Source organism: Corythoichthys intestinalis, chromosome 5 (assembly GCF_030265065.1).
Source record: "Corythoichthys intestinalis isolate RoL2023-P3 chromosome 5, ASM3026506v1, whole genome shotgun sequence".
Taxonomy (NCBI): domain Eukaryota; kingdom Metazoa; phylum Chordata; class Actinopteri; order Syngnathiformes; family Syngnathidae; genus Corythoichthys; species Corythoichthys intestinalis.
In genome coordinates this window covers 1,101,484-1,113,829 of record NC_080399.1, presented here as the reverse complement: position 1 = coordinate 1,113,829, position 12,346 = coordinate 1,101,484, and the positions used below count along the sequence as shown (strand labels likewise).

The following is a 12,346-nucleotide window of genomic DNA, read 5'->3' as shown; positions in this document are numbered from 1 at the left end:
TTGAGAAGAAAGTTTGGAAGGACGGCCGGGTCTTGGTAGATTTGCAGTGGTCTGATGCTCCTTCCATTTCAATATGACGGCTTGCACAGTGCTACTTGAGATGTTTAAAGCTTGGGAAATCTTTTTGTATCCAAATCTGACTTTAAACTTCTCCACAACAGTATCTCGGACCTGCCTGGTGTGTTCCTTGGTTTTCATCATGCTCTCTGCACTTTAAACAGAACCCTGAGACTATCACAGAGCAGGTGGATTTATACGGAGACTTGATTACACACAGGTGGATTCTATTTATCATCATCGGTCATTTAGGACAACATTGGATCATTCAGAGATCCTCACTGAACTTCTGGAGTGAGTTTGCTGCACTGAAAGTAAAGGGGCCGAATAATATTGCACGCCCCACTTTTCAGTTTTTTATTTGTTAAAAAAGTTGAAATTATCCAATAAATGTTGTTCCACTTCACGATTGTGTCCCACTTGTTGTTGATTCTTGACAAAAAAATTAAATTTCATATCTTTATGTTTGAAGCCTGAAATGTGGCGAAAGGTTGCAAGATTCAAGGGGGCCGAATACTTTTGCAAGGCACTGTATTGTCCCGCCCCCTACTAAACGCACTGTAAAACCAGCGTTACAACTCGTGTTCAGAATGTATCCCAGTGAAACGGGGATTACATCATCGCACCTGTCCTCACCGCGCTGGTCTTTCTGGAGAGAAAAAAGCGAGAGGGGTTGCGAATAGCATGCAGACGTGCGCGTGCGGCCAGTACCGCTATCCTGTCAAGTCACGTCAAATTCTAATCGCCGCTCCAATATCTCGGCATGCTTGATTTTACATACGTAGCGCACCGTGCTGACAAGTCTTCATTGTGTCATAGTCAGGCAATGGACTTACATAAGAAACCACAATGGAGTTGGACAAATTGTAATTGATGATACTTGGTAGAGGTCATTTAAGTCAGGGGTATATATATATGCATTTTTTAAAATCATACTTTGAGGGGAAAAAAGTGAGAAAAAAAACATGTCTTATGTGTATCTCTTTCCAGTGCTAGATCTGAATAAATACATTGAGCGCGCACACACACACACACACACAAAAATGGGGTTTGCGCTACTTCAGGGTTTTTCACTTATCACGGCGGGTTCTGGTCCCTATTAACCGCGAAAAACGATGGAATACTGTACACTGTGGTCATGATGAGTCATCCAAAGTCTTTCCAAACAGCTATTTAAGTCATCTTGTAAAAATTCCTTTAAAAAAAAAATATATATATATACATATATATATATTTTTTTTTCATATCGCAGTATAATATCGCAATATATCACAAACCCAAAAAAAATCGCAGCAATAGTTTTTTCCAATATCGTTCAGGCCTACCTTGAGTGTATTTTTACACTTTGGATGTGAATTTTTTTTTTTTTTTTTAATTGAGGCAAATGTATGAGGTGTACTTATAATAATAATATTTTATAGACAAAATGATTGTATTTGGGGGGCCGCAAAACGTTTACATCTTCCCTGTAACAGAAAATAATTGAGAAACACTGCTGTAAGCCACCACGGTAGTATATTATTTTAAAAATAAAAAAATAAAAAAATAAAAAAGTAGGTTACCAGCTGGCTAGTGCTACCTGACTTTAACTGTTACCTCAGTTGTCTATTTCTTCACATAACCTGTGAATTAACGAATGCTAGAACCATAACAAGGCAAATTCACAAGTCTTCTATTCCGTTGTACCATGAACCCCGTAAAACATGAATATGAGTGTCAGAAAAAAGCCCTTGTGTTCTCCATTTTTTAACGTCTAGTGCCGTCAATGGCAGCCCATGAGTTCGATGAGTGTCCTATTAAAAAGTTAAATCCAGTTCTTGTCTTCTAGCACGCTTAATAAATCTTTTATATCTTTTCTTCCGCCAAACAGCCGACTATTGTGAAGCATTTTAACTTAACTAAAGGTCAGCGTATTTATTACTCGCCTACATGAATTTAACTCCAATTTACAAGAAACCGTTTGAACCTGACAAAGCGGCCGTTGTAGCTCCCGAGGCATCCTGCTTGTCAACAGGTGCAAGCAGAATCTATCTTCACTGACTTTGAAAGCAGCGACTTACCTTCACAAACGCGCTCAGGTGAAGAAAAGTCCACAAACAAGCGATAAAGCGCGGCGACGACTTCTTCATGATGAAAAAGTTGAAACCTTGTCTATCCGCTTGACATGCCCGATAAAAGTCCGTTTCTTCTCATAAGAAAGACAAAAAGTACGATGGGGAAACCTTGTTCCTCTCTGGGAACAGGGAGGAGGAGCGCGTCATGTCATTCGGCGAAAGTTTAGTCAACTAGCTGACAACACTCCAACTCCTCCTCCTCTTCATCATCATCGCTGAGGGCAAGTTGGTCAAGCAGAATTGAAGGAGGCATCCCACATTCCGACCATAACTTGGCCACAAAAGGGTGAAGGAATGCATTAAAAGCCACTTAAGAGCAGCCAAGGCAAAGAAATAGTATGTTTCGTTTGCACCACCTGGTGGCCGATATTATTCGTGCTGCCTTCACGTGCTCTGAGAAAGGTGAATTCCAAGGGCGTAGGTATGGTAGGGACATAACACTATCAACTTTTCAGGATGCTGAAACTTTTAAGCAACCTTATTTGGATAATATAATGACTTCGGTTATATAGGTAATTTAGATTGTCTTCCCATATATTGTAAGGATAGAACTGACCCGACCATTTGTAAGTGAATTACAGTACTTTCATTATGTTCAGACTTACATTGACCCCTTTTCACTTGCTGAATGTGCCATTCCATTTTTTTCCTTTCGCTCAAACGCACGTTTGATTGGCTGATGACTTGACCCCCCCCCCCCCCCACAGACACAGACACACACACACATACACGCATTCACAGCTCAACAGAAATACAACAGACGAGGGAAATCAGAAGTTTTTTTTCACCAGCAGCAGCCACTGTAAGTAATGTAAAAAGACATCAATGTTGTGGAGGGGGGGGGGGGCACACCACTAATTTTGCTACTGAAAGTCCGACCTGCATCAGAGTTAGCATAACTCTAATCAGTGTGAATTTCTCAAACTTGAGAAGGAAGCTGCGTTGAGAGAAATTTCCTCTTGTATGTTTTCTACTGTTAACATTAATTAGATGGTATGAAATGTTAAGGATCAACCCCTTATAGATAGGTAACTGATGATTTCCAAGTTTGCATTTCTTGTGTATGTTGATATAATTTGTGTTCAAATATTGCAATTTAAATTTTCTAGGGCTGTCAAAATTATCGCTTAAACGGGCGGTAATTAATTTTTTAAATTCATCACGTTAAAATATTTGACGCATTTAACGCCCATGCCCCGCTCAAACAGATTAAAGTGGCAGCAGTGTCATGTCTAGTTGTTACTTGTGTTTTTTGGTGTTTTTTCGTCCTCTGCTGGCGCTTGGGTGCGACTGATTTAATGGGTTTCAGCACCCATGAGCATGGTGTAATTATTGACATCAACAATGGCGAGCTACTAGTTTATTTTTTGATTGAAAATTTTACAAAATTTATTAAAACGAAAACATTAACTTGGACTAACATTTATCTTTTAAGAACTACAAGTCTTTCTATCCATGGATCGCTTTAACAGAATGTTAGTAATGTTAATGCTATCTTGTTGATTTATTGTTATAATAAACAAATACAGTACTTATGTACCGTATGTTGAATGTATATATCCGTCTTGTGTCGTATCTTTCCATTCCAACAATAATTTACGGAAAAATAGGGCATATTTTATAGATGGTTTGAATTGCGATTAATTAATTTTTAAGCTGTAATTAACTCGATTAAAAATTTTAATCGTTTGACAGCCCTAAAATTTTCCAATAAAATCCAGACATCTATTCGGGAAAATCTCAAAATGTTTCTTTAGTAGTTTTTGAAAATAAAGGTTTGAATCGAACGGTGTATTATTTTACATTCATCATTTAGCCTATCAATTAATTAGGTTCATATTGGTGAGAAATGTAGCCCTGACCCAATTGACTGTTTGGTCTTATAAATGACCCATCCCCAGCAAAGAGTACATGCAGGTTATAGCCTCCCTACCAATGCTGAGACCAAACCTACGCCCTTGGATTTCATCTATTACATTTAATACTGCCACTGATTGAGTCTTCTTAAAAAAATACAATTAAATAAATTCTGACCATTCACAACTTCTTGTTCGCGCTCCGCCATTTTAAAAAGCAAATGGTCGTGCCATCTCAGAAACTGGTTTAGCAAGAGCATGAATTTGAAATGATCCCAGCTAACAACGGGCAGGAAGCATGGTACACCCTGAACTGCTTGCCAGCCAGTCGCAGTAAATATTGTACACTTGGAAGGGGCTGGAAGGAGGACAGGCAGGCGGAGGTTTCGACCGTGCTGGGCTGTCATGGCCCGTTTTTATTCAAAGAAAAATGAACAAAAACAACAAGCGAAAAACAAACCAAACCTTCTGTCTTGAAGGATCACGGCCCCACCGTGAAATGTCTCTAGTCTTCTTATCTTCTTAGTCTCTCTTCTTCTCCAGTTTCTGCTTTCAGGTAGCTCCCGACTGCCTCTTTACAGCATTCACCCGCAGGTGTGATGGTCACTTCCCAGGGGCGTCGCCGTCCGTGGTGCCGAGTCCCTGTGGTGAGCCCTGTGCCACTAGGACACCACAATATGTATTATGGATATAATTCAGTTCATTTTGAAAGTATTTTTTCAAATTTATTGAAGATAAATAATAAGCCTTTCAGTGTCATTGACATTGATAGACGCCCAATCACCTGGCTCTTTTCATCCTTCTGCTGTGACTTTGTCACTAGTCGATGTTCTCATTCACTGCTAGCCTCCCAGTTCAAATGATTGGACATCCATCGCCGTCAATGGCAATGATTGAAAGGCAGACTTTGTCTTCATTTGTGTAAAAATAAGTCATGTACCACAGTGCAGAAGAAGAGATTCTATGACATGTATAGTTTATTATTAGAGTTTTCATTATCAGCTTTCTCACAGCGCACTGGGCAGGAAACGTCAACCAAGACTGAGGAACTAGACAACATAAAATGTCAACATTTGGCTGCTCTTTTGTGGGACCAAAACAGTTGAAAACGAGTACGCGGTATGCAATCGTTACGTAATCCCGAGCAGTCCGAGTTTGATGAATGCGCTTGGAAAGTTCTTCAAAGTGAAGGCCTTTGTCGGGGTTCCAACTCCACATCAGGCTGATAAGGTGAGCCATTTCCCACCTTCAAAGATGTTCTAAGCAAGACATAAATCAAGAGTGTTTACCCTTCCAAATCAAATAAAGAAGACAATGGAAGAATGTGCTAATTTGTATCTATTGGCTGTAAGCCATCGACTACTAATGTCTGCTTTAGTAAGCATATATGGGGCGCCGTTTGTAAAGCAGTACATGCTAAAAATTACAACATCGTTTTCTCACATTTAGCCCCACCCAGTGTTTAAAATGGTTTGAAATTTTTAGAGTCTTTTTTTTTTTTTTCTTTGCACATTTACAACGCTACTTAGCAACTTAAATATTTATTTTTTAATAAGAAGTTTTAGATCTGACTGTGTGAATCCAGAACGAAACATTTCATTTAAATCATAAATTTATATCCTATATCTTCAATGTTAAATGTGGAAACAGTTGAAACTAAATATTTTGCTAAATATGCAAATTCACGTGACTGGAGACCGGAAGTAACAAAATAAAAGCTGGAGCAGCTAAGACTGTCTGTTTACGTTGATTAAAAATGAATAAAACCTACTCAACGGTGGCAGTCGATCGGCTCTTGGACATGAGTCATTGTGATTATAACAATATACAGCTAAAATACACATTTAGGAGAAACTATTTAAAGAGTATTTTGTGTGCGCCAGCTTTTATTATGTTACTTCCGGTCTTCAGTTATGTGAATTTGCATATTAAGCTAAATATTTAGTTCCAACCGTTACCAGATTTAACATTTAGGATGCAGCACATAAATTTAAGATTTAAATTAAATATTTAGTTCTGGGTTTAAACAACCAGGTCCAAAACTTCTTATTCAAAAATAAATGTAAGTTGCTAAATAATGTTTTAAATGTGCAAAAAAAGTGACTCTAAAAATTTTACACCACATTTTAAACACTGTGTGGCGCTAAACGTGAGAAAAGGTTGCAATTTTCAGCATGTGCTGCTTTACAAACGGCACCCCATAATTATAGGCGTAGGTACACGAACAGTTTGTAAAGCAGGACATGCTGAAAATTACGATGACATTTTCTCACATTTAATGCAGCGCGGTGTTTAAAATGTGTGAAAATTTTAGTCACTTTTTTTTTGTGCACATTTACAACATTATTTAGCAAATTAGATATTTATTTTTAAATAATAAGTACTAGACTTGAATGTTTCAAACCAGAACTAAATATTTAATTTATATCTTAAATATAAATCTAAATCTTACATGTGCATCTTAAATATATATCTTAAATCTAAATGTTAAATTTAAATCTTAAATATAAATCCTAAATTTAAATCTTATATTTAAATGTACAACTTAAATATATATCTGAAATGTAAATGTTAAATCTAAATCCTAAATCCTGAAACGGGTGCAACTAAATATTTAGCTCATATGCATAGACAGTCTGAGCTGCTCCCACGTTTGTTACTTCCGGTCACCAGTCATGTGAATTTGCATATTAGATAAATATATAGTTTCACCCATTTAGATTTAGATTTAAGATTTTAGATTTAAGATATATGTGTAAGATTTACTGTAGATTTACATTTAATTCATATCTTACATGTGCATCTTAAATATATATCTTAAATCTAAATGTGAAATCTAAATCCTTAATATAAATGTTGAATCTAAATCTTAAATCTAAATATTAAATGTAATTCTTAAATATAAATCCTAGATTTAAATCTGATATTTAAATGTAAATCTTAAAGCAGAAATGTGAAGTAATTTCTTCACATGCCAAATAGGGTCACAATTAAAGTAATTAAACAGTGTCCAACAAATAAAGCATGAAAAAAATCATTTATATGTTGTATATTTGACAAAATAATCGCATTTCTGAAGTTCGAGCCTGAAAGGGGACGAACCCGGAAGTGATACGTCACACCGAGAAAAGCGATAGCAGCGCTCCATACATACGGCCGCCATACAAAGCCCTTCAAACAATGATTCAAACAGCGATATAAGCGATAGAGCGAGCGCAACTTTTCTGTAGATTGAGAACAATACATCGCCACAAACCGCCGTGGCATCTTACCAAGAAGCAATGCAACAATACTGTGTGTATGGCGGACTTCCCTCGCAGTTCTCGGCGTGACGTCAATTCCGAAGATTTCCGAAGATTGTCGAAGAAAAAAATTTTTGTTGTCTAGGGCGTTGCTATGGGTTAAACAAAGAATCAGGAAGGGTTGCGTTATAAAAAAAAAATAACGAAAATATGCTTATAATTGTTTAGCCATTGATATTCTTCAAAAACATGGTTGGCCAACCTTACTTCACATTTGGCCTTTAAACATCTCTCCCACATCAACTAGAAATATTGGGGGAAGCGATGTAGGATGACAGGAGTTGAGGAGTCTTTTTCTTAACACCCTGTATTGTTCCCAACGCAGAGACGATATATCAATTGCTGCCACCACACACAGTCATGGTTGCACCACTTCCCACCTCGCATTTGGGCAGAACAATTAAATCGCTACAGTATCATTTACTGAAAGCTCAACAAATACACTAGATGGCAATATTTAGTCACAATTTAAAAACTCACATTTATCCTTTAGGAATTACAAGTCTTTCTATCCGTGGATCCCTCTCACAGAAAGAATGTTAATAATGTTCATGCCATCTTGTGGATTTATTGTTATAATGAACAAATAGAGTACTTATGTACTGTATGTTGAATGTAGTGCTGCAATGATTAATCGATTAACTCGAGTATTCGATTAGATAAAAATTATTCGAATTAAATTTTGCTGCTTCGAGTATTCGTTTAATTAAAGTGGCGTTGTAATGGTTTGTTTTGAAAGTGTTTGCATTTAGTTTTATTGATTTGAGTGGATACACTGCCCCCTGGTCTGCCTCATTTGACATGGCTGAATCCAGCTGCTCCCTGTTAAAACCAACATAAGTTTTTGTTTGAGCTAATGTTTTTTTTCTTTTTTTTTATTGAATTGGAATTTAGATAAACGGTATATTTAGCTGTTTTTTGTGGGAATATGTGTTTGAACTATTTGTTAAGAGCATTGTAAAAAAAAAAATGTTGGCATTTTATAGCATTTAAGCTAGTGGACCTTTGCAATGTAAGTTCCTCATTTATTTATTTATTTATACCGTTTGAGGCTCAGCTCAGGTATTTTTTATGTTCCTTATCCGAGTACTCAATTAATTGACGTGACTAGTTCATCGATTAATCGACTACTAAAATAATCGATAGCTGCAGCCCTAGTTGAATGTATATATCCGTCTTGTCTTATCTTTCCATTTCAACAATAATTTACAGAAAAATATGGCATATTTTAGCGATGGTTTGAATTGTGATTAATTAGGATAAATTCATTTTTAAGCTGTGATTAACTCGATTAAAAATCTTAATCTTTTGACAGCCCTACATAGGACGTATTTATACGTTTTTGGGCGCAAATGAGTTAGTTGAAGAATGCATTCAATAGTTTTGGAGGAAAGTCTGATGCTGTTTGCCAGACAGTTGAAGCGAAAAAGAGGATGGACAATGATCCAAAACACAGAAGTAAATCAACTTCAGAATGGTTTCAGAAGAACAAAATACACGCTCTGGAGTGGCCAAGTTAAAGTCCAGACTTGAACCCCGTTGAGATGCTGCTTTCCTGTTTTGGATGAATATTTACAATTTATTTGACCTCACTAACCGCCATTGACAGTTGATACACTTGTATTCCTTATCTCAGTTTGTTTATGCTAAGCAAATTGCCATCATTTCCCCCAAAGCAGATCCATTTCAGTGTCAGAGTAAACAAGTTGGGGGCTTCCTGTTTGGAGGGTGGGGTCGATTTCGACAGTTTAGATGTGTGTACTTTTAACTTTTGACAAAACGTGCTGCTCAATACACGTTTCAGTGTAAAAGTGATGATGGAAATATAGCATTCTTGGTTGTCACCACTAGGTGGTAGAAAGTGTCAACGATAGAAGAATTTAACTTGATGCAATGGAAATCCAACAGGGATCAAATTCAAGAATTCTTTTTATGTTGTTAATGTATTTATACGTATAATTTCCAAACGACTGCCAAAACTTCCCATTCATTTCCAATGGTCAAGATTTCCTATTCTTTTTAATGGGACAAAAATTTCCCTTCACTCCTATTGATTTCCTTCAAAACTATAATGGGACGCCCAAAAAATCTCCTCTCAATTGTTGGTTGTGATTTTTGACCATAAACATTGCCGAGCTCATATATGTCCATTGAATTGGTAGGAAGTGAGCTGCTATCAAAAGGAAGTAGTCCCAAAGTGTCCCCAAATCAAAAGAAAGTGACATAATATTAACAGGAAGTGATTTGAGGGCAAGAAGTGACCCGGAATTCAACAGAGTGACCCCGAAATGCCCCCAAATCAACAGGAAGTGACCAGACATCAACCAGAAGTGAACCGACATCAACAGGAAGCGACCACAAAACGCCCCCAAATCAGCAGGAAGTGACCCCAAGGGTGACCCGATATCCACAAGAAGTCTGAAATGCCCCCAAATGAACAGGAAGTGATCCTGAAATGCCTCAAAATTAACAGAAGGTGACCCTGGAATGCCTCAAAATTAAGTTGAAGTGACCCAATGTATACAGGATATGACCCTGAATTGCCCCAAAATGAAAAGGAATTGACCCAATATCAACAGGAAGTGACCCGATAGCCACAGGAAGTGTGAGATGCCCCCAAATCAAAAGAATGTGACCCTGAAATGCCTCAAAATGAACAGGAAGTGACCCAATAGCTACAGGAAGTGACCCTGAAATGCCTCAAAATCAATAGGAAGTGACAGTGATTCCTTGAAATCAGCAACGTGGCCCTGGAATGCCTCAAAATTAACAGGAACTGACCCAATATCTACAGGAAGTCAGCCCCAAAAGCCCCTAAATCAACAGGAAGTGACCTGATATCTACAGGAAGTACAAGATGCCTGGAAATCAATAGGAAGTGACCCTGAAATGCCCCCAAATCTATAGGAAATGACAAGATAATCACAGGATGCCTGATATGCCCCCAAAAGAACAGGAAGTGACCCTGAAATGCCCCAAAATCAAAAGGAAGTGACCCTGAAATGCCTCAAAATTAACAGGAACTGACCCAATATCTACAGGAAGTGACCCTGAAATGCCCACAAATCAACAGGAAGTGACCGGATGATCACAGGAAGTCTGATATGCCCCCAAGACAACAGGAAGTGATCTGATATCTACAGGAAGTACAACATGCCCCGCAATAAACAGGAAGTGACCCTGAAATGCCCCAAAGTCAAAAGAATGTGACACAATATCTACAGGAAGTGACCCTGAATTCCCCCCACCCCCTAATTCAACAGGAAGTGACCCAATATCAATTGGAAGTGCTCTCAAAAATCCCCAAATCAACAGGAAGTTATTTTAAGGCAGGAAGTGACCCGGAATCAACAGGGAATGATCCCGAAATGCCCTCAAATCAACAGGAAGTGACCCTGGAATGCCCCCAAATCTACAGGAAGTGACCTGATATCTACAGGAAGTACAAGATGCTGCCAAATCAACTGGAAGTGACCCTGAAATGCCCCAACATCAAAAGAATGAGACCCGATATCAACAAGAAGTGATCTGAAATGCCCCCAAATCTACAGGAAGTGACCTGATATCTACAGGAAGTACAAGATGCTGCCAAATCAACTGGAAGTGACCCTGAAATGCCCCAACATCAAAAGAATGAGACCCGATATCAACAGGAAGTGATCTGAAATGCCCCCAAATCTACAGGAAGTGACCTGATATCTACAGGAAGTACAAGATGCTGCCAAATCAACTGGAAGTGACCCTGAAATGCCCCAACATCAAAAGAATGAGACCCGATATCAACAGGAAGTGATCTGGAATGCCCCCAAAACAACAGGAAGTGACCCGATATCTACAGGAAGTATAAAGGCCCCCAAATCAACATGAAGTGACCTGACATCAACAGGAAGTGATCGCGAAATGCCCCCAAATTAGCAGGAGGTGACCTTGAAATGCCTCAAAATTAACAGGAACTAACCCAATATCTACAGGAAGTGACCCTGAAACGTCCCCGAATCAGTAGGAAGTGACCGGATGATCACAGGAAGTCTGAGATACCACGAAAACAACAGGAAGTGACCCTGAAATGCCCCAAAATCAACAGGAAGTGATCCTGGAATGCCCCAAAATCAACAGGAAGTGACCTGGTATCAACAGGAAGTGACCCTGAAATGCCTCAAAATGAACAGGAACCGACCCAATATGTGAACCCGAAATGCTGCCAAATCAACAGGAAGTGACCCTGAAATGCCCCAAAATCAAAAGAATGAGACCCGATATCAACAGGAAGTGATCCTGAAATGCCCCCAAATCAAGAGGAGGTGACCCTGATATGCCTCAAAATTAACAGGAACTGACCCAAAATCTACAGGAAGTGACCCTGAAACGTCCCCGAATCAACAGGAAGTGACTGGATAATCACAGGAAGTCTGAGATGCCACGAAAACAACAGGAAGTGACCCTGAAATGCCCCAAAATCAACAGGAAGTGATCCTGGAATGCCCCCAAATCCACAGGAAGTGACCCGATATCTTCAGGAAGTACAAGATGCCCGGAAAGCAATAGGAAGTGACCCTGAAATGCCCCCAAATCTACAGGAAATGACAAGATAACTACAGGAAGTCTGATATGCCCCCAAAAGAACAGGAAGTGAACCTGAAATGCCCAAAAATCTACAGGAAGTGACCCTGGAATGCCTTAAAATTAACAGGAAGTGACCCTGAAATGCCCCCAAATCTACAGGAAATGACAAGATAATCACAGGAAGTCTGATATACCCCCAAAAGAACAGGAAGTGACCCTGAAATGCCCCAAAATCAACAGGAAGTGACCCTGAAATGCCTCAAAATTAACAGGAACTGGCCCAATATCTACAGGAAGTGACACTGAAATGCCCACAAATCTACAGAAAGTGACCTGATATCTACAGGAAGCACAAGATTCCCCCAAATCAACAGGAAGTGATCGCGAAATGCCCCCAAATCAGCAGGAATTGACCCCAAGTGCTAAAGCTAAGCTACCATTGCCGTTTCTCCAG

General features: G+C 38.8%; 1 protein-coding gene across 2 annotated transcripts in view; it reads right to left on the bottom strand.

The window, feature by feature from the left end:
* The window catches only part of ptprja (protein tyrosine phosphatase receptor type Ja), an 80,960-nt gene extending 78,633 nt beyond the window's left edge, over positions 1 to 2,327 (bottom strand). For both annotated transcript variants that reach the window (XM_057836310.1, XM_057836311.1), the window contains exon 1: positions 2,118 to 2,327. In XM_057836310.1, the coding sequence (XP_057692293.1) occupies positions 2,118 to 2,186 (69 nt within the window). In that variant the 5' untranslated portion in view covers positions 2,187 to 2,327. The remainder of the gene's footprint in view (positions 1 to 2,117) is intronic.
* Positions 2,328 to 12,346: the final 10,019 nt, after the last annotated feature.